The sequence below is a fragment of the Cucurbita pepo genome, chromosome LG17 (genome assembly GCF_002806865.2).
Source record: "Cucurbita pepo subsp. pepo cultivar mu-cu-16 chromosome LG17, ASM280686v2, whole genome shotgun sequence".
Classification (NCBI taxonomy): Eukaryota; Viridiplantae; Streptophyta; class Magnoliopsida; order Cucurbitales; family Cucurbitaceae; genus Cucurbita; species Cucurbita pepo.
The window spans coordinates 4,625,448-4,648,679 of record NC_036654.1 but is presented as its reverse complement, the minus strand read 5'-3'; the positions used below and the strand labels follow the sequence as shown (position 1 = coordinate 4,648,679).

General features: G+C 35.9%; 3 protein-coding genes, 1 non-coding gene and 1 pseudogene across 4 annotated transcripts; 2 read left to right on the top strand and 3 right to left on the bottom strand.

Annotated features, from left to right (window-relative positions):
* Positions 1–1,315: 1,315 nt before the first annotated feature.
* LOC111778964 (transcription repressor OFP14) lies at positions 1,316–2,481 on the bottom strand. Its single transcript, XM_023658979.1, has one exon. The coding sequence runs from the start codon at positions 2,383–2,385 to the stop codon at positions 1,591–1,593; it is 795 nt and encodes a 264-aa protein (XP_023514747.1). The 5' UTR covers positions 2,386–2,481; the 3' UTR covers positions 1,316–1,590.
* A 4,921-nt stretch (positions 2,482–7,402) lies between these two features.
* Positions 7,403–7,486, top strand: TRNAL-CAA. Its single transcript has one exon. It is a non-coding gene; the product is annotated as a tRNA-Leu (tRNA).
* Positions 7,487–8,141: 655 nt separating this feature from the next.
* On the bottom strand, positions 8,142–10,881 carry LOC111778203 (nitrate regulatory gene2 protein-like). Its single transcript, XM_023657892.1, has 4 exons — positions 9,772–10,881; positions 9,472–9,647; positions 9,165–9,388; positions 8,142–9,056 (listed from the first exon to the last, which is right to left on the bottom strand). The coding sequence occupies exons 1-4, from the start codon at positions 10,709–10,711 to the stop codon at positions 8,228–8,230; spliced, it is 2,169 nt and encodes a 722-aa protein (XP_023513660.1). The 5' UTR covers positions 10,712–10,881; the 3' UTR covers positions 8,142–8,227.
* Positions 10,882–11,853: 972 nt separating this feature from the next.
* On the bottom strand, positions 11,854–14,187 carry LOC111778886. The gene is made up of 7 exons (XM_023658886.1): positions 14,112–14,187; positions 13,786–13,869; positions 13,563–13,695; positions 13,283–13,386; positions 13,038–13,182; positions 12,817–12,954; positions 11,854–12,733 (listed from the first exon to the last, which is right to left on the bottom strand). Exons 2-7 carry the CDS (start codon positions 13,824–13,826, stop codon positions 12,023–12,025), a joined length of 1,272 nt encoding a protein of 423 aa, XP_023514654.1. The 5' UTR covers positions 13,827–13,869; positions 14,112–14,187; the 3' UTR covers positions 11,854–12,022.
* Positions 14,188–17,652: 3,465 nt separating this feature from the next.
* On the top strand, positions 17,653–22,691 carry LOC111778776 (annotated as a pseudogene).
* The last annotated feature ends 541 nt before the right edge of the window (positions 22,692–23,232 follow it).

Below are 23,232 nucleotides of genomic sequence, written 5' to 3'. Positions count from 1 at the left end.
GATGTGATCAATATGAGTCCTATCTTTCTTTCTTTTTTCTTTTTGTTCTTTTAATCGAGTCCCGAAGCCGGGGTAAAAAGGAGAATTCTTCTTCATTAGAAGTTTGGATAATTTCTAAAGAGTCCACGAGGCCGAGGAAAGTGTTAGGAATTACGACTCTCTACAATGGTATGATATTGTCCACTTTGAGCATAAACTCTCATGGCTTTGCTTTGGGCTTACCTACGGGCTCATACCAATAGAGAAATATTCTTCACTTATGAACTCATGATCTTCCACTAAATTAACCAATATGGGAACTCACTCCTAATCATCTTTAATAGAAAGGGTCTTCCCCGTCCTACTCTCTATTGCAAATCTATCCATTTATAGTTTATTTTAGTTCGAGTTTTCTTCAAAAAAAAAAAAAAAAAAAATTTACCACTTTTGTAAGGGTGTAGTAATCTAATAATATTTCATAAACAAATATAATATAATTTTAACTAGAATGTTAAAATCTCAAATTTTAATAACAATCTTTTTATATTATATATGTATATGTGTATATATACACGAGGCAAGGTCGAATACAATAATATAATATCGTCTCCAACCCCATATAATAACTAGAGAAATCTTCCATTGAGATCCTCCCCATTTCCAATTTAAATTGAAATTTAATAAAGTGGAAGGCAATAGTATAATCTCGTCTCAAACCCCATATAGTAACGAGAGAAATATCTTTTCGAGACCCTTCTCATTCCCAATTTAAACTAAAATTTAGCAAGGTCAAAGACAATAATATAATAATATAATCTCGTCCTAAACTCCATATAGTAATAAGAGAAATCTCTCATAAGACCCTTTTCATTTCCAGTTTACACTGAAATATTTCCAGTTTACACTGAAATTTAGCAAGGTCAAAGATAATAGTATAATCTCATTCCAAGTCCCATATAGTAACGAGAGAAATCTCTCCTCGGGATCCTCCTCATTCTCAGTTTAAAACTGAATTTTAGCCGAATCCAAGAAAATAATAATATAATCTCGTCTCTAATTCCAGGCCCACTCCACTAAACCGTAATTATCTACTAAATTCGGAGTGAGTTCCATGGGCCCAAATATGTAAAGTTCAATCAACATCTCTCCTTGTCTTGTTCTAACTCACTCTCAAGCATATTCCTTCCAAATTTGCGGGTCTAAAGTTTTGATTATAAATTTCAGAAGGTAAATTTAGATCGGAGTTTATTTGAATTTCTGCACATTAATGTAACATTTGAGATTAATGTAACATTGGAGATTAATGTAACAGAATTTACCCAAAAAAAAGAAAAAAAAAAAAAAAAAAAAAATNTCGGATGTTGCTTACAGATTGTAGGGACTAAACTGTGAGAAGCAGATAGAATGTTAAGGGTAAGGATATCGAGAAGTATACCCTGTGCATTGTAATCACCATCTCCGCTTTTGTTGCAGAACCAGAGAGCGGTTCTCCTACAAGCTTCAAGGAGACCTTCATTTCAAATTCGTTATTATTTTTGCAAATCTTTGATATCATTTTCAAAGATTCTGCAGATTCTGCAGATTCTGCAGATTCTGCAGATTCGGCAGATTTCACATCATCCTCCTCACCATTCTCACGCTACGGACTGTTCGAGGCTTCGAAGCATCGTCCTCAACCTTCTGCCGCAAAATCACTATCAAATCAACGAAAGCATTAAGTATGTGTTTATGCGACTTTTTATCGTTCAGATTTAGAAAAGAGAACAGAAGTTCTTCCATAAACTCCCAATCCACTTTCTCCTGCTGTTTCATGTGAGAATCCATCATCTCTTTCATCGCTCGCCGAAATTCCTCAGGCGGATTCGGCGAGTACCTCAAAATCGCGATGCAATCGTTCGGAAGTTTCACATCCTTGCTCTGATTTTCACCGTTCAAAGATGAAGAACTCGATCCTACATTTTCCGACGATTCCGTCAGAGAATCGTTCGGTGGAGATCCGGACAAGCCAGGGGAGAAGAAGAATCGGTGAGATCCGCCGTTCGAATCAACCGGCGAATCAGGTGAAACCACTCCTTGCTTCTTGCTCTCTCGACCTTCTTCTTCTATTTTCTTCTCCTCGAACTCTTCCTCCTCTTTCATGTACAACGATCGGAAGTTCTCAACGAGGAATCGATCGACATCGGAGAGAGTAGCGGCAGCGGCGGGGTCCGCAGCGGCGTTGTTACCGGCGCCGTCGCCATTCTTCCGATCGATGGCGAACGACAGCGTTTTCGGATGCTTACAACCTGCGAGAATCCAGTTTTTTGAAGATTTGAATGATTGGGGATTAGGAAATTGAAGCTGAGGCGTTGGCCTTTTGATCTTCGAGAGGTAACCTAGCAGCGATTTTCGCAATTTTCTAGGCATTTTTCTTGTTTGTTCTTGGCAGTGTATAGCCTGTTTGGATGAACTGAATTTTTTTCTTTTGGTTTTGCTCTCCAAAATTCAGAGAGAATACTTAATTCTTATAAAGAAAAACAAACAACGCAAAAGCCAGAAAGTAACAAAAAAATATTAATGGCCTAGAAAATACGTTTTTTTTTAATTAAAAAAAATGAATAATCAATTAAAGGGATGGAACTCAACGGTAGTGCCTTCTCCTAATTGGTGGACTTTTATTTCCAATATTTAACTTTATTTATTTATTTTGGATAAATTATAAGTCAATATCTCTATTTTTTTAAAAAAAATTGTTTAATAAAATTATAAAATTTAAAAATACATTTTAATTTTGCCTAATAGATATCTAATATATTTTTAAAAATTAAAATTAATCTAATTTATTAAATATAAATTAAATTTCTTCCCCAAATGTTTAATTTTATTAATTGAAACTTTACATTTTAGACCTAAAATTAAAAATAAATAGACGAAATTATTATTATAATCAATTATATTTTTCTTTTTACCCTAAACATTGAACTTAGAATTACCATATAACTCTTGTAAAATGTAATTATGGTGTCGTTGATTAAGTTCTTAGTATTTAATTTGGATGAAAAACATTATTTATTTGTTTTAATGGATGGTGAATTTAAGAAAAATGGGTTGGTTTTAGTCGAATTTTTTTGTGTCTAACACAACGATAAATGAGCATAATTTATACATTAATGTTATTTTATATTTCTTTGATTCGTATAATAATAATTTTAATAATAGACTATTGATATTTTTAAACTTGGAAGTGGTAATTATGGAAACTTGGAAATGTTAAAAGGTATGTAATTAAATAAGCATGCAAAATTTAGGACTTTTAGGATATGGTTACCAAATTATTATATAATAATTTTTTATCTTCTTTTTTTTGGTAACTTGTTCCAATTTTGGAACCGAAGAATGTATCTGACCATAGTCTTCTCTGTTTAATGGACTTACTCGTAAAAGAATATTTTCGGTTATTATTTTTAATACGCCCGAGTCAATTTTAACATAGTTCGAATTTTCATTTTTGCACGGTAAACTTTTTTTTTTTATCTGTCATTTATCTTTAAAAAAATATATATTAAATTATAAATTTTATCCCATAATTTAGAGAAAGTTAAAATTTAGTCTATTTTATTTTAAATTTTAAAATTTGTCTTTATAGTTTGATATAATCCTCTTAAATAGTTTTATCGGTAAAAATAAATTATTATTATTATTTTTTTTTTTTTTTGTTAATTATAAGAATTAATGTTTCAAAAAAAAGATTGATAGACTCAACCGTGTATCGATTGTAAAAGCAGAGCGGCACAGCTTCCAACCAAGAGAGTGATTACATCTAGTATGTCTACCCTTATTCCCGACGTGCTACGTCATGTATTATCTCCTACTTCCTATGGAGATCTTTGAATGGAAGCAATGGACAGTTTACAATGGAGATCTTTAGCCAACAAGACCAAAGGAGATATGGCTTTTCAACTCACCAATAGGCAGTCCAACACACAGTTTTTAGAGTCACCTTACCCTAAGTGGTTCATTTCTTTTATTACAATACTTTGAGCTACTTGTTATTACTCTTTTATTTCAATATTAAAAAAATAAAAATAAAAAACCCGTTACGAGTTAGAATTGTATTTAGGTTCACCGCTAAATTAGAGAAAAAATACTCTTAAACTTTGTGTATCAAAACTATAATTGAAGTATAAAATTGTAAAAACAATAAAAGAGCAGTGGAATGTTGACTTTCGGTAAAGGAATCTATCAATTACTGCAATGTTGACTTTCTGTATAAATTTTAATAAATTTACATTACGAAACGAATATTAAATATATTTTTGGGATAATTTAAATTAAACTGATCGAAGACACGGTAAAAAAAAGAAAAAAAAAAGTACCGACGATCTCGTTTATATATAAATAATAATTAAAATAAACAAAACTATTAGGAAAGAAGGGCAAAAAAAGCACCATATAAAACTTTTATTTTATTTTATTTTTTGTGTAATGTATAGAAAGGTAAGTAAAAGACAAGATTCATAACTAAAAAGAGCATGACTCTTTGGCTTTATAGTCATATATATATATATATATATATATATATATATATAACATCCATTTCATAGAGTTGACATTAATATCCAATGGCTCGTGACTATTGACATAGCTTTTTTTTATTATTATTTATTATTCTAATAATTGCAAAAATAAAAATTAAAAATAGTTCAAGCCTTACAACAAGAGGTTAAATAAGAGTTGACATATTCCTTTTTGTTCTGATAATTAAAAAAAATAAGATACATTTATTTTAATTCAACTCTAAAACAATAAATTAAATATCATAAATATATTTAATAGGTTACTCACGAAATAATAGTTTAAATAGGAACTCACATTAGAAAAAAATAAAAAAATGTATTTAAATATGAATGATAATGATATATTGAATTGATAAAGAGGCGTGTAACAAACCAAACTTACAAAAATTAGAATTTAGTTCTTATAAATTTAAAAATTAGACTTTTATCCTACCGTTTAATAGTTTCTCATAAACCGTCTTTCTAATTCGATTAAACTTTCGTAAATAATTATTATAGTTGTAATATTAAAATTAGTGTCTGATAAAACATTTTAAAATTATATATATATATATATATATATATATATATATATATATATATATATATTTTTTTTTTTTTTTTTTATTGTGGGCAATGAGTAGACTTTTGTTAGGTTGGTTAGGGTAGAGGTTTTTGAATGGGTGGGAAGTGGAAAATTAGAGTCCGTTTGAATTGGGGTCCAATAGGAACCCTACACGTCAACCCATCAGTCTAATCACGCCTATGTAGTGGAATTCTTATTCACATTTGACATTTCTTTTGTAAAATAATAATTATAATAAATACAATTAAAATTTTTATAATAATAACTTATTAATTTTTATAAAAAATTAATCCAGGTGGCCCAATGGGCCAACGCACCCCATTCAAGCTCTATATCTTCAAATAATAATATTTTAAATAATAGTTTAGAAACGTGTAAATAATTTTTATAAATAATTCTAATTTAAAAATTCAAGATTTTAAATTTTAGGAATAATTTTAAATAAAAAATTGGTTAGGATGATTCTAATGGTTGTGAAGTTTTCGAGAGAGTGTGCCAATATTTTATATGTTTGAATCTTTTCCAATAAATTATTTTTAAATCCTGATTTTAAATTTTAAATTTTATATTATTTAGTAATAATTTTAAATGGAAAAAAATTAGTCACAATGTTCGAGTGGTCTACCCACACAAATTCTGATTTTCGTGAGAGGAAGTGTGTTCAATGGCAACTACTTTCAACAAACTAATTTGATTGAGCGTTCAAATGTCTGTTATGCGATACCAGATGTGTGATGTCCCACATTGGTTGTGGAGGAGAACAAACCACCCTTTATAATGGTGTGGAAACCCTCCCCTTGTAGACGCGTTTTAAAGCCTTGAGGGAAGTACGAAAGGGAAAGCCCAAAAAGGACAATATCGGCGGTGGTTTTGGGTTGTTACAGGTTCTAGGGTTGTGTTCAACTCGGTGGGTTGGTTGGTTGGAAGGGATTACTTTCTACCGTCTCTTTTTCCATTCGAGATCTTCTCTTAACAAAGTAGGTTCAAGTCACAATTTTGGTTTGCTACATGCTTGACATATCCGATCAAGTGTTCATAATCTAGAGTAAAAGGTTTCAAACCTGTGCATACCAGTACCAAAAGCCAATGTCTTACCGCTTGGCTCCATTTTGTACAACCTTGTTTTGGACGATAGAACGGGGAGAGAGGGAAGTGAGAAACAGGACAAGATCGAAGAGAGAAGGGTCGTGCAAGAACACTAGGATATAACAAGAAAGCAGCAAGATTCTCTCTTGCTAGTCCGACTACAATAAGTTTGCGACTCTAATAGAAACAAACAGTAAGCTCTCATCTATTCTTTGCTTGCAACAATGTTATGCCTATCAAAGTTGGCGAACACTTTTATAACCTTAGACTCGTTACACTATTCAACTGAAGTCATTGACTCTATGTTCCCTGAAAGACAGTTATCTTCGTCACTGTTAGCATTTGGTAATTTATTGATAGCTTCTCTCGCTCACTTCAAGCCTTTGATGTAATGTCCCCTAAACCCTGAATAAAGAAAAAAGCTCCTGAATTAGCTGCAATACTAAACTACCGTCTGACTTTGTCAATGCTTTTAGGAGAAGAAAGGAAGTCCAAGGGCAAATTTCCAACGATGCCAAGACCCTCCTTACTCCCTATTCTCTCTTAAAAGTTTTAGCAAACTCTAACTATCAAATTTCTTATAAGGGTTGGTGAAGAACTATTTACTGTAAACCATAGCAATTACAATCACTCAATAACAATATTTGTCTTTGGAATTCAGATGGATGAGCAGACACTTGGACCTAAAAATGACGAAATTCGAGAGACGAATACGACTGCGAAGATGTACCATTAAAAAGACCAAAAGAACACAATGAATGACTAATTGTAATAAATTACAGGTTAATACGAGCCCACTATTAAAAAAAAAAACTTAGATTGGAATTCATTTATCAACATATATTTTTTCTTCCATTTGAACTAATTTCGATCATTCTTTTAGCTGCTTTGATCGGCGCAATTGCCGTGGCTCGCGAGTAATAACTTGATTTAAAATTTTGAGGACAGAGCATAGTTCAATCCCTCCTCCAACACTATCTTTAATAAATATTTCATAAATGTGTATATAGTTTTGAAAATTTTCAAATTAATTGTTTTGATTTAAAATTAAAAATTTTAGTGTTAGGATGATTGAGTGATGTAAGGCGTCAAACTAAGTTTTGGATGTGGGAGAGTGTGGGTTCAAATCCCACCTTTGACAATTTTTAATAAATGTGTAAATAACTTTGAGAATTTTTAATTAAATTTAAAAAGTAATTTTTGATGCACAAAAATGGTCAGGATGGCCGAGTGGTCTAAGGCGCCAGACTCAAGTTCTGGTTCTCGTGAGAGAGCGTGGGTTCAAATCCCACTTCTGACACAATTTGTAAATATTTTTGAAAATTTTCAAATAAATAAATTGTTTTGGTTTAAAATCAAATTCTAAATATTTTACATTATTCTTTTACCATATATGGGCATTTAGATTCTCATCATAATATAATTTTGCAAAATTATATATACATGTATTGACGTACAAACTTTGGCAAATGCGTGCACAAAGAAACAACCTCCAAGATGATGAAAGTTGTGAGATTTTCATGTGCCCAAACGACAGGTGTTGGCACTAACAAACAACCATTCTCTCCCTTTCTCTCTCTTTCCCTCCTTTTTAAGATAAGTCTTACCCTTCATCATTACTCCAAATCAACTCTTTTTTTCCCCTTTCCTAAGTCTTCCAGCCTTCTACAAAACATACCGACTTACAGAAAATGTGTTATCAGGCCATTCCTCTTTACACACCCACCGTCTTGCACGGAAGGCCGCTTGTAGCGGCGGCACAGACGGCCGTCCCCCAGCAGAGAACTGGTGGTGGCAATGGAAACAACTGTATTTGCTCACCGACCACCCATCCAGGTTCTTTCAGATGTAGATTCCATCATGGAGAGTATAAGTGGGTTAGCCGATCGGGATTTTCATCAAAACCCCACATGGTTTAGTAACCTATGAAATTTGTGTCTAAATTTATATGCATATGCATGTATTGTATATATATATATAGCTGAAATATGTTGTGATGTTTTTTAAAATAAACAAGCAAGAAGAATCAAGAGAAACACCTTTATCTTGCTTCCCCTGTGTTCATGTTCATGTTTGAACTCCTTGTGCCGTTGGGCAATGGCTGCGATATTGATTTCAAGTGCCTATAAATTCGTGAACATGCATGAGAGAACTCAAACAATGCTCTGAAAAGCTCTGGCAGCTGGTTTTTTAGGTTCCCCAAGGACTTTTCCCTCACATGGACGCATAGCTTTTGGTACTCTTCCCGTTGCTCCTCCAGTCTCTTCTCTACAGCCTCCACCGCCGCTTGCCGCTCTGCAATGGCATCATTATCACCAATTTCTTCTGGGTTTTCCTCACCGGGACTCGGCACCTTCCGCTGCACATACTTCTTCTGCCAGTCCTTGAATTGCTTGGTCTTCCGGGCAAGCTCCTTCTCTGTCTCCTCACATTTTACCTTCATCTTCATCTCTTCGTCCTGGCTTTGCATAATTGTGTTGATCACCGTTGCAAAAGTGAATATGGCGTTTCTTAGGATCTCGTCAGGAAGCTTCTCCAGCTGCTCCTGCCAAACATGGAGGAGCCCATGAATTGGTGGGCTGCGGACCCTTGGAGGAGAACAAACCTTCTCCTTTAAGCTGCTTTCAGTAGGGATCAGATTCAATTTCAACCAATTTGATAGAGCCTTAATGTAATCTTTTTGACGGCTTACAAGCTTCTCCAATTGAGAATGCCAGTCCTGCACCACAGCCCAAAGCTGCACCGTGCGCTCATGGTGGTGGTCGCTTGTTTCCTTTGGCGACTGAGAGATATCCAGCATTTTCAGAGCACCCACAACCTTCAATTGGTTTCCATGGTGAAAATGCATGGTTTCCCACATATTGACCATTCTACAATTCAGCCCAGAATTTACTTAATCTCATCATTATCAACACACAACAAACTCATAATGTTCCATTTTTAAGAATAAAATCGTTATCAAACTGAACAAGTCTTACCCATTGACAAGCTGAACAAGTTTGGGATACAATTGTTCATCTCGAATGCGGTTGATCTCAGAGACGGTGGAATCCATGGATTGCATGTCCACAATGTATCTGGTGTGCAAATGGCTGACAGTGGCCTTGGCTTTCTCGATTGCTTCAAAATTGGTGCCCTTTTCCTTCAGCTTGTTCAGAGCAGCAACCTTCTTTTGGTACTCCAACTTCATAACTTCACCTGCCTATCCCAAAAACAGTGGGAACGAGTGATTTTTTCAGCGAAATACAAGAAACAGAATGAGACAAAAGGATTCAGAGTTTGAACCTTCACTTCCTCGAATAGTTTCTTCTCCCAGGCAAGCAGTTTATCCAATACAGTGGCATGAGTTTCATTCTCCTCTTTGTCAAAATCATCATTCAATTCATCGTTATTTGGCAATCCTCTAAATGATCTGTTCCATGTGATAACACGCATCACTCTAGCAGAATGATCTATATGTCCTGATGGGAACAAAAACCAACAGCTAGTTGGAAAAGTTTCCCAATCCATAAATTAAAGTTCATCTGTTCCCTTGAATGATTGAACAATTAATTATGAACTTGATAAACAAATCGAGACGAATACCTCGATTATCGGCAAAGTTTGAGTGGAAATGAAGCCGAGTGGCCTCGAGCATCTTCGAAACCTCATGAGCACTTTCAGAGGCTTTAAGAAAATGATCATCAAGCTCCATGAAGATCTGTAGCAGATTGATATTCCCTTTAACAATCCTTTTTCCCTCGCTTGGACCTGGAAAACCTACTTGCTTCGTCTTCTTCGACGTCTTTTCCGCCGAAGAAGACGGCGGCTCTTCACCAGATTTCTCCCCCATCGCCGCTCTCTGCTCCACCGCCTCCATATTATTATCAAAATCCTCAATGCCGCTCAACGTCGGAGCCGGCATATTTTCAACCGAAAACAGATAATCGTAGGTCGAATCCTGAGGCGACGGCTCGTAAATGCGGCGGTTTTCGGTCGGAGGCGGAGGCCGATTCGGTGAAGGCGGCAATCGCGGAGGCGGACTGTTTTCTTCTTCCACAAGCTCCCCATGGCCAGTTCTACCGCCACGCCCACCACCGTCTATATTGCTTCTCCTCCTACGCAATGGACCAACGGCGCATTGAATCTCAAAATCATTCTCATCCACCTCCTCAATAACCGTCTCCACACGCTTCGACTCAACCTTCGAGGCCTTCATTTCAAACATACTCGTAGCTGGTTGAAGCGGCATACCTGGAGAACCAGGAAGCGGAGGCGGCGGCGGAGGCAAACTATAGTACGACGACGACGCCGCAGCAGCCGATTGAGCAACGGCGGCACCAGGGAGAGACGACGGAGCCGGCGGGCTCTCTCCATGAGCGTAATCGCTCAAAACAGCGCCAATGTTCTTCAACGACATGGCGTAGGAAGAATGCGCCGCCGCGAAGGAATTCCGGGCGGTGACGGCGTCTTTCATGAACATCTTCCGATCCTTACATCGGGAAACCACTTCCTCATTTTCGATCTTGGATTGTGAACAACCCATAGGAAAACGATTTGGAAAGAACTTCTCCGAAAATTAAACATGAAGATGGCCGGAGCTTTAAGACGAGTGAGCGAATCAAGATCTACTTTACGCTAGTTATGTTCTTCCATGGGCGGAAAAAGCGGGACGGTTTCTTTCATTTCTTCGCTGCGTTTGTTCTTTTGGAGGGAAAAAAAGCAAAAGAAAATTTAATCCCGCACTCACTTAACAAATCAAATGGATGATGCTATACGGCGTCGTTTTAGCCCCCTTTGTAACTTTCTTTTTAAATAAAAGAGGAATAATCGGGTTTTTTTTTATTTATTATTATTATATATATTCCATTTGTAAGTTTAACTTCATAAACTTCGTATTTTTATTTTTTTAAAAAAAATTAAAAAAATTTAATAGTTTAATTTAGTGGAATATTTTTGTTATAAAATATACTAAGCTTAATGTGTAAAACATACGTTAAATTAAAAAAAAAAAATCAATTAATTGTATATTATATAATCTTATTTAATTGTATATTATATGTCCTTTTTAAGTAAAAATTGTCAAATAAATTTCTAATATTTTATTTTGTATCAAATAAACTTTTAAAATATTCTTTTTTTTTTTTTTTTTTTTTTTATAAATATGTTGAATTTGAATATTAAGGATGAATATAAAGCAAACATGAAAAAATCATAGATAAAATTTTAAAATAAATAGAATAAAATAGGTGCAAAAATAAATATGAAAAAAATATAATTAATCAACAAAATCTGAAATTTATAATAATTAAAATTCCACTTCCATACACTCATATGTGTGTGTGAGAGGTTGATTTCCTACAAGTTTTTGGTCATTTTGAGTAGCTAGAAAAATTTGTATGTCATTTTTGTTAGGAACCACGACTCTCTATAATGATGTGATATTGTCCACTTTGAGTCATAAGCTCTCGTGATTTTATTTTGGGTTCTCCAAAAGACTCATGATGTTCCACTTAATTAACCAAGGTGGACCCACTTCCAATAATCATCAACCATTCTTTGGTAGATTCTCCAACAAACCATAAATTTCACAATTATCTCTGTTTTGTAGTTAAAAATATGAGTAAAGAATAGATGTATAAATTATATACTTTTTTTTTTTTTTTTTTTTTTTTTTTTTTTTTTTTTTNAAGTTATAAAGTACAGGTAGGTTGTAAGAAATGATTAGAGAATTGCAAGTGTCCTGTTGGTTTAGTTTCGAAGCAAAGAATCTTCCTTTAGGATGGAGTCTCCTTGTTAATGTCATGCCAACCATGTTCGATCGATAATTTTCTCGAGCGTCTGATACCGACACCTTTTATTTATCTTCCTTGAGGGCTGCAAACCGAGCTGCGAGTTCGTCGTAGTCCGGGAGCTTAGGATGAACGAACGAATTGGTTCTAATATGATGCTTGTTCTCTAGCTCAGTTAACTCAGTTGGCTCAGTTGAGTCTATGGACAGTGACACTGCCCTGACCTCGTTTGATTCATGGCTTGGTTTTTTCTTACTGTAATGCATCAACAGCCCATCTAACATCTTCTCCTCCTCCTCATCATCATCCCCTTCTCCTTTCATGGCTTCTTTACCTTTGTTTCGACTCGAACTCATATCGTTTCCCGAATTCCCGACATTGTCGATCTTGATCTCCATTGTAGGCTGTAGTTTCACATTTCTTCGCCTGACTGATTTCGGTTTCGGTTTCTCTTCTAAGGTTGGCTCGGGTTGCTGCTTATTACGTTCATCGTTTTCTACTTGGTTGGTAGCTTTTCGAGCTTCTTCCATTGTTTCCTTGTTGGTTGGTTTCGTTTTAAGGTAAGGAGGTCGGATAACTCTAAGGTAGAACGGTGTCTGATCCTCTACTTCATCCTCGGAACCTCCTTTTCGGACATCTTGATCAGTACTACTATCTACGGTCGAGGTCTCGGTCGTGTTGCCTTCACTTCTAATATCGAACATGGATTCGTCGTCGCTGCTGTCCCTTTTTCCGACCGAGCTCTTCTTCCTTCCGTGCACAGGAACAACATCAGGCTGCAACAAGATTGACCATAAAACCATCAATAGAATGAAGAGAGTTCATCAACACACAACAACAGAACTGCACACAAACTCACTTCATTTGGGGGAGGAATATACAATTGTTGTTCAAGAGCTTTGGAGTTCCAATCAATGGCGGATTCCTGAGCAATCTCCTGAAGTAGTTGAAGCTTTATCTCTTTCGATTGAATCGTCGCCCTCGACTTCTCGATAAGCTAAAAGGAAAAACAAGAATTAAACCAAGTTTTAGGACGACCCTCCAACGAAACAACCGAGTTTTTAAGCTACCAAGAACAACCTCTATGCTGGTAAATGGTTCGAAGGAACATCCATATTTCCCAGTAAAGAAGTTTCGAAGCTCTCGTAATTCAGGCAAGTCCGCGAATCTCGCTGCAGCGTAGATCAACGACGCGACTGCTTCGTTGCATTCATCAGGGCATTCGCTAGAACAGAAACAAAAACATGGAAACCACATTTAAACTGATTTGAACAAATTGAAGCCTAAGAACACAGACATGTTCCAAAAATCATGATATCTACTACCTCTGTTTGATCAAGACAGACAGTTGATTGGAGATAGTCCCACAAAACTCATCAATTAGCTCATAACATCTCAACACATTTCGCTCAACAAGAAACCCTTCAGCCTATTTCACCATTAGCACAACAAGCACGACCAAAATCAGGGAATATGAACCAGAAATTCTCTTACAGTCAATCCAAACACAAAGGATTTAAGAACAATCACAACAGAAGACAGATATTAAAATTATGGGTTTCGGAGAGATTAAGAATCCAATCCAAGACATAAAGAAGAACTAACCCTGTTGTAAGCATTGTAATCGAGACGACTCTTGAGAAGTTCAACAATGTCGCTCTTCAAATACTTAAGAACCGCATTCTTCTTCTTCCTAATTGCATCCAGCCGCGACTTCAACAGCTTTAAGCAAGATTTGCTACATTACAATAAAAGAAAGAATCAATCAAAAGAAACCCATAAAAATCAGAATCGGAATCGGAATCAGAATCAGAATCAGAATCAATACCATTTCGTGTAGTACTTCGGCTTCAAGAACATGTCGAACATTTTGAAACCGAAGAAATCCGAAAGAAAACAGAAATTTAGAGGGCTGAAACGAGGAAGAACACCGAAGAATCAGGCAATGGAGAATGAAAATCCCAAGAAACCCACAACCAAGATTCCAAAAACAATTAAAAGAAGGGATGAAGAAAATGGAATAATCCCACATCCGCCATTGAAGAATGTTTACAAAACATCAAAAGGAGGAACGAGTAATAATCAGCCAAATGGAAGATGAACATGAACAATACAACACAGAAACGACAGTGCAAGAGAAACAGAGAAGCTCACCGACAAAAATGAACTCCAAAAAAAAAGGGTTTATTATAAAAGAAGAACGAAAGCGAGAGAGATATAATGGAGGAGAAAGAAGAAGAAGAAGAATCGAAAACCCGCCAAAAAGATACCGGAAAATCCCAGCTGTGTAAGAAGATGAAGAAGAAGAAAATAGAACTGCCACGTCGGACGCTTTTTTTTTTTCCAACTAAAATAGAAAAAATGGGGTGTGCAATTACCATTATACCCTAAAATTACGTCAATATATGTTTTTTTTTTTTTTTTNGATTAGGGACAGTATTTGGCCAGCGCATAATACTGTAATTTAAAAATAAAATAATGGAAATTCCGAAAATAATAATAATAATAATAACGGAAAAAGAAAGTTAAGGGACGGGAAATTAACGGGGAAGACAAAACGTGCAGCCGTCCGTCAATAGCTGGCATTCCTTAACGGATTTTATTTCTTTTGACAGTTGTACCCTTCTTTAAAATTCCGGCCACAAACTCCACTTCCGTTATTTATTTATTTAAATAATATAATACATATTATAATAAATGTTCATTAGTTATCTTCATGGACAAAATTAATATTTTTTTTATTCCCGTTTTATTGTTAACCTTTTAATTTTAATATATATTTTCTAATAAAATTAATTATAATTTAACCATCAAATTCGAACATAAAAAATACATGTATATATTTTTTATTAGGTATGATAACGAAATCGATCCTGACTTTTTATTTGATTTCATGTAAGGAAATAGCGTTGAATATTAACATAGTATCCTAATTTTTCATGACTTTTTTGGTTGTTGGATACATGATGTTTTTCTTTTTTTTGGATAAAATAATAACAATAATTTATAATAATTAAATATAGTGACATCAGTCGATGTGTCTTGCTTTAGCTATGTTGTTCAGGTAACGAGTCGTGATTAATGTTAAAAAGCCTTGTTTACTAAGTTTTTAAGATAAAATGATTGAGGCATGTGAAGCTAATTTAAGAGAATTAGAATGATTTATAATCCATTCAAAGATAAATTATTGAGAAGAGTAATCTCAGCTAATTAACCAAAGATATGGATTAACTAAAACATAGTTTTTGAAAAATTAAAAGCAAAATCATGAAAGTTTAGGCTCAAAGTGGATAATATGATATCATTGTTGAAGCCCGTGATTTATAACAGAAATTACATACCAATTTAATTCATTTAGATTATTCGTGTTCTAAATTTTTAGGGCCGTATACTTATTTTTAAATTTTTTTAAAGAAATCAACTTGAATATTGTTCGACTGAACCCATAGACCATTGCCTAGAACTTTAAAAAAAAAAAAAAACATGAATCCAACAAATCCACGGTTGTTTTTCAACTGGCAACCAGAAAACCCAAACATGTGAAATTGTGTTAGTTGAGGCGCAAAAAGGATGGCCGAGAGACAAGGCACATGCGAATTGTGAATTGTGGATGCCCTTTTGACATGGGACAGCGTTGGGTGAGGTCATTTGGGCAGCCTTNATTTTAATTTTCCTTGCCTCTTTCTGTTAATGAGCTGTAAAAATGTGGAGCCAGCTGTTATTTATTTATTATTTTATTTTAGCCTTTCTCAATGCCCATTTATAAATGCATTAAAAGTTGCATCTTTGTAATTAGGGTTTTGATTTTCTTTCCTATCCCATTTGTGCATTAATCTATCGCCTTCCTTGATTGCATGTGTTGTTATAGCGAGAGCTATATGGTCCTAGCTTATGAAATGACGTAAGAACTCCTCTGTTATTATACTTTTCAGTATGTCCATCTATTCAAGGATGATAGCTCAAAGAGATGCTTAGACTCGACCCCAATAAATTTAAATGGCCCAGTCCAAAAGGTTCCTGTAAATCTCACGTCGCAATCACTGATAATGCTCGTGGAAATGCCTCATAGCTTGATAATGTGTCGAATAATAGTTGAGCAGTTACTTTAGTGGAGTATAACTTAAGGATTGAGACTCTAATTAATCTAGAAAGAAACAATCATGGGTATTTAGTATTGCTTCTTCATATCAGTCATAGATTCTCGATTGAGTTATTTCAATACACGAACCAACGTGTAATAGTCAACGTGAACGCAACATAATTGATTAAGTTATTATACACGTGATCAAAAAGTCCATATGTTCGAATTTATTGTCTAAAAAAAAAACAATGCATTGTAACAAGTGAGAAGAGAATTCAACCGAATGTTAAGAAAAAAAAATCTTAATATTAACATTAACATTTTTTTGTATGAGGAAAAAAAAAAGTGAGAAATTTGAGAAAAAAAAAGTAAAAATATTAATTTACAAATGTCTCATCTTGATTGGGCCACGTTCAAAAAGATATCAGCCTCGTTTGGGTCAAACTCTGCCAGGTAAATTTGCCACGAGTCACGCCCATGATTATTCCAAAATATCAATTCCCTTTATCACTCATTATAGAATATAGTTTATTATAATATCATAACGATATTACATAAAATCTGTCACATAATCTTAAATAAATGTGAAAATCAATTTACCATAATTAAAAATTAACATAATTCAACATAGTACTTTTTAAAATTTTATTTTATTTACATTTAAAATAAATAATGATTTTAAAATTTTAAATTTATTTAGCGATCCATCTGGATCATTATTCTCATATAAATTATTTTAATAAAATTATATAAACATTTAGGATAGACAAAATGAATAATTAATTATACATGTTATGTTTTTTAAAAAATAAAATATAATTAGTTTATCGCACTTTTCCCCACGTAAACACACATTTCAATTTATTATAACTATGTTCTTATTATGTATTTTTCTCTCGAAAGTATAACTATTATTATTATTTTATTAAATTCAATGAAAATCAGCTTTAAAAAATTATAAAAACTAATATTAAAATTATTTAAAATCATATGGGAAATGGATAAACATGGATTTGGTCTTAAAATACAATGATTAAAATAATATTTTAGTCTAATTTTCTAATACTACATTTACAAAATTTAAAATAAAATTTCATATTAAATGATTTTGCATAAACTCCATTATATTATATTAAGTATATATTTAAAACAATAATTCACAAACGAATCACGTTCCTAGCACGTGCAATATTTTGTGGTGTCTATAAATAACAGCCGACAATTGCCGCGCGCGGGCAATCCCTTATTGGGCTCTTGGACTAGGGGCAAACTCGAGCGATTTCTCAGCCATGCCATGTCCGTCGAAAAGAAGGGTATGGAACATTTGAGCTTTTTATTTCGATTTCATCTTGGTAACGGTACTATCATCAATCGGAATAGAAGGTTACTGCGATACTATTGGCTGTTTGCTTGTGTGCTTTTGGGTAGAAATCGGGATGCTGGATTATCTGTTCTTGTTCGTTTATGAATGAATCGACTAGTTGAATGCCTCTTTTTTGTTTTGTCAATCTTACCAGTTGAATGCGAATTTCTTCGTGTTTGTCTTTCTCCTACTTCAAATCTTTATTCTCTACTTAATCTTCTCCGTCTTGATCGTCCCGTTTCTACTTTTCTTCATCTCGGAACCAGAGCACTAAATCTCATTCAGTCCGGCCCCAGCTCTCGGGCCTAAGTCGCCGGCGTCTTATTATGCCTCTCCTCCAATCTTGCGGCGTCCAAAAGGTGATAGAGCCTGGAAAGCAGCTTCACGCTCGGATTTGGCAAATGGGTCTTGGATTCAACCCTCTTTTGGCTACTAAACTAATCAATCTTTACTGCGTCTGCAACTCTTTGATAAATGCTCATCTCTTGTTCGATAGAATTTCCAAACGGAGTCTCTTCCTTTGGAATGTTATGATACGAGGTTATGCTTGGAATGGACCATATGAGGTTGCAATTTCACTTTACTATCAAATGCAGGATTATGGATTTGTGCCCGATAAATTTACCTTTCCATTTGTGCTCAAAGCTTGTTCGGCTCTTTCTGCAATGGAAGAGGAAAAGAAGATTCACGAACATGTCATAGGCGCTGGATTGGAGACTGATGTGTTTGTGGGTGCAGCCCTGATTGATATGTATGCTAAGTGTGGTTGTGTAGTGAGTGCCCAACAGGTGTTTGATAAAATGGTTGAGAGAGATGTGTGTTGGAACTCGATGCTTGCAGCTTATTCCCAACATGGGCAATCAGATGATTGTCTTGCTCTCCCTCTTTGTAGGGAGATAGGAGATGGCGTTGAAATATCATCACTAGCACAATAGAGTCAAGCCCAATAATTATAGAAGCTATTGTATATTGATTTTAGTAGAGATTTTAGAGAAGAAATCTAGATATTTTAGGAGAGAGATCTAGAGATTTGTTAGGTCTAGACCCTACCGGTTCATCATCCAAGAAATCCAAAAACAATAAAAAGCTCTAGTATTCTAGAGAGTGTCTTGTATTCTCTTCTTGATTGGTCTAATAAATAGTGCGAGTGTTTCTACAGAGAGTTGTATTTAACAATTGGTATCAGAGCGAGGTTAGTGTAGGTTATCTGATCTCTTGTAATTTTTAGTATGCTTTGTGGTTGTAGCTCTGCCTGATCTTCCAGATCAGAAACGATTTCTTGAGATTAGTAGTGAGCGAGTTTCTTTTGTGTCATGAGTAGTCTGTGACTCTGCAAGTCTTGTGTCGAAAGAGCTTGTTTGGTATTATTGAGGTATGGCCAACACGATGGGTGATTTCCAAATCGTTGGAGGAATCAAGAAACTCAACATCAACAACTACAACACGTGGACAAAATGCATGATGTCCTATTTACAAGGACAGGATCTTTGGGAGATCGTTGGCGGGTGTGAAACTACGCCGCCAGAGGAGGATTCTAACGACGCCTTGCGCAAATGGAGAATCAAAGCAGGCAAAACAATGTTTGCCTTGAAGACCACAATCGAAGAAGAGATGTTAGAACATATTTGGGATGACAAGACACTGAAAGAAGCATGGGACACGTTCGTGATGTTGTTCTCAAAGAAGAACAATACGAGGCTACAACTTCTAGAGAATGAGTTGTCAATTTCACAACGTGACATGATGATTGCTCAGTACTTCCACAAGGTCTTCCACAAGGTCAAATCGATTTGTCGGGAGATTACTGAACTAGACCCAAAGTCCGCCATTGTAGAATCTCGAATGAAGAGGATTATAATCCACGGGTTGCGACTAAAATATCGAAGCTTCATTACTGCTGTACAATGATGGCCCACTCAACCATCACTTGTAGAGTTCGAAAATTTGTTAGCCAGCCAAGAAGCCATGGCTAAATAAATGGGAGGCACACATTGAAGGGTGGAGAAGAAGCACTCTACACAAGTGAAAGTCGGAGCAATAATAGGCCATCTACCAAACGTGGATACAATGGTGACAAAAGAAGAAGCCACCGAGGAACTTCACAACCTGAGAGAGCTCAGAAGAACGACAACAAGAGTTTCCAAGGAAAGAGATTTGAAGGTATTTGCTATAATTGCAGGAAAAAGGGCACATGTCTAGAGATTGTTGGTCCACGAAAAAGTCTATTGAAAGCAATGTGACAATATCCAAAAAGAAAGAGGATGAATGGGATGCAGAGGTATTATGTCCCATAGTAGAAGACAAGCTAGCACTCATGGCAATGANGGAAAATACATAGTTAAAACTTTTGATGGAAGATTGACACTAGAAAATTGAGTATCCAATACCACTTCATTGCAACAATCAATCTGCGATTTGCCTAGCAGGAAATTCGGTGTTTTANAAGATAACTGGATCATTGATTCAGGATGCTTAAACCACATGATTGACGATCAAAGCGGTGCAATGGAAGANTTGCCTAGCAGGAAATTCGGTGTTTTATGCTAGAACAAAGCATGTGGAGGTACANGTCCTCAGAGAAGGAAGTATTACCAGGCAAACTGAAAAAATTCTTCTACAGAACACGGATGAGCAAACTGAAGAAATTCTTTTACATAACACAGAGGAGCAAATTGAAGAAATTCTTTTACAGAACACAGAGGAGCAAACTGAAGAAATTCTTTTACAGAACACAGAGGAGCAAACTGAAGAGATTCTTCCACAAAAGACGGGGGAGCAAATTGTACACATTTGCTTAAGTGCTGATGTGCCTNAGATCTAGATATTTTAGGAGAGAGATCTAGATATTTTAGGAAAAAGATTCAGATTTGTTAGGTCTANAAAGTATACCAACGCAGTAGAAGACGAAGTTAATGAGCTGGAGACATATGAAGAANGATTAGGCTCTAATATAAATACCCCTCCACCCTACCTAGGTTAATTATCCAAGAAATCCAAAAACAATAAAAAGCTCTAGTATTCTAGAGAGTGTCTTGTATTCTTTTCTCGATTGGTCTTAATAAAGAGTGCGAGTGTTTCCCNGGGTACCCCGAATGGATCAATCGTGATATACAAAGCTCAGACTATAGATTCAGGGTTCTCTCAAGAATATGGACTAGACTATCCAGTACTTACGGTAAATAAAGATTGGAAATTATGGCAGATGGTTATGAATAATGCTTTCTTGCATGGAGAGTTAAACAGAGAGTTCTACATGGACCAATCGAATAAATTCGAAAATGAAGTTGGAGTCATTGATCAATATATGCAAAATCCGAAGAAGCCTCATTTGGATGCGGCTCGACGGACCTTGAGATATGTCAAAGGTACAATCAATTACGATCGTTTATACAAAAGAAGCGAAGACTGGAGGCTAGCTAGATATAGTGATGTCGACTATGCAGGAGACCATGATACCCGAAGATCAATCGGTATGTGTTCAAGCTCGGTTCGAGAACAATTTTTTGGTGTAACAAAAGACAACCAACAATATCATTGTCAACTAGAGAAGCAGAGTACAGAGCAGCAGCTGGAGCAGCTCAGGAAAATACATAGTTAAAACTTTTGATGGAAGATTGACACTAGAAAATTGAGTATCCAATACCACTTCATTGCAACAATCAATCTGCGATTTGCCTAGCAGGAAATTCGGTGTTTTATGCTAGAACAAAGCATGTGGAGGTACACTACCATTTCATTAGAGAGAAAGTCTTGAAAGAAGAAATCGAGATGCAGCAGATCAAGACAGATGACCAAGTGACAGACTTGTTTACAAGAGGGCTGAATACTGGCAAACATGAGAGTTTTCGCTGTCAGCTCAACATGGTGCAGTGAATGAGGACTACTGCTGAGGGGGAGTGTTGAAATATCATCACTAGCCCAATAGAGTCAAGCCCAATAATTGTACGAGCCCATTGTATATTTATTTTAGTAGAGATTTTAGAAAAGAGATCTAGATATTTTAGGAGAGAGATCTAGATATTTTAGGAAAAAGATTCAGATTTGTTAGGTCTAGATTGATTAGGCTCTAATATAAATACCCCTCCACCCTACCTAGGTTAATTATCCAAGAAATCCAAAAACAATAAAAAGCTCTAGTATTCTAGAGAGTGTCTTGTATTCTTTTCTCGATTGGTCTTAATAAAGAGTGCGAGTGTTTCCCACAGAGAGTTGTTCAACATATGGCGTGCTGGAGTGAACTCCACTGAGGGGACGCTTGTCATCTCCATCTCAGTTTCAGCTGATAGTGTCCTTCTTCCTCAAGGGAAAGAGCTTCATGGTTATAGTTGGAGACATGGATTTGGGTTGAATGACAGGGTGAAGACTGCATTGGTGGATATGTATGCCAAGAGTGGCTCTGTAAATGTTGCTAGGAGTCTGTTTGAGTTGTTGAAGGAGAAGAGGGTAGTCTCTTGGAACGCCATGATCGCTGGGTATGCAATGCATGGCCATGCTAATCAAGCTTTGGACTTGTTTGAGGGGATGAAAGAGACAGCTCTCCCTGATCATATAACTTTTGTTGGAGTTCTGGCTGCTTGCAGCCACGGTGGGTTGCTTGATCAAGGGAAGATGTACTTCAGATCAATGTTAAGTGATTACATTATACGTCCTACTGTTCAACATTACACTTGTATGATTGATCTACTTGGTCATTGCGGGGTGCCTTGCTGCACTCGTGCAAAATCCATGGCAATGTGGAGTTGGGCGAGCTAGTGTTAAGGAAGTTGGTTGAGCTCGAACCCGACGACGGCGGGAACTATGTGATTTTGTCGAACATGTATGCACAAGCGGGTAAATGGGAAGGAGTTGAAAGACTAAGGGATGTCATGATGGATAGGGGGTTGAAGAAAAGTATAGCTTGTAGTTGGATAGAAGTGAGGAACAAAGTCCATGCCTTCTCGTCAGAAGATACTTCGCATCCCGAGTCTGAAGCAATCTATGCCGAGTTAAAACGGATAGGGAAGTTGATGAAAGAAGCTGGCTATGGACCACAAATCGGGTCGGTTTTCCCCGATGTCGAAGACGATGAAAAGGCTGATATGGTGTGTGGTCACAGTGAAAGACTGGCCATTGCTTATGGACTCATCAGCACAGCTGTGGGAGTAGGCTCTTGATTATCAAGAACCTTAGAGTTTGTGAGGACTGTCATGTTGCGATTAAGTTCATATCGAAGATCACCAAGAGAGAAATAAGTATTAGAGATGTTAATCGTTATCATCACTTCAAAGATGGAGTTTGCTCTGTTGGATGATGGAAGTCCCACCTCGACTAATTTAGGGAATGATCATGGGTTTATAAGTAAGGAATACTCTCCACAATGGTATGATATTGTCCACTTTGAGCATAAGCTCTCATGGCTTTGCTTTGGGCTTCCCCAAAAGGCCTCATACCAATGGAGTTAGTATTCCTTACTTATAAATCCATGATCATTCCCTAAATTAGCCGATGTGGGACTTCCATCATCCAACACCTCCCCTCGAACAAAGTGCGCCTCCCCTTAATCGAAGCTTGACTCATTTGAAGTCTTAGTCATTTTTTACTGCCTTCGAGGAGGGGCTTGGCTCCTTTTCTTTAGGAGTTCTTTGTTCGATATTTGAGGATTTGAGGATTTACCAATCTATTGGCACGACTAAGTTTAGGGCATGGCTCTGATACCATATTAGAGAGTCGTGTTCCTCTAACATGCTCCTGTGGTGATTTCTAGTGAATGGTTGGAATTAACATGGAGGGCTTGCAGGCCGTTTGAGTCTTGACTCATAATCTTGAAAGGATTTCTCACCCTACTCTTACTC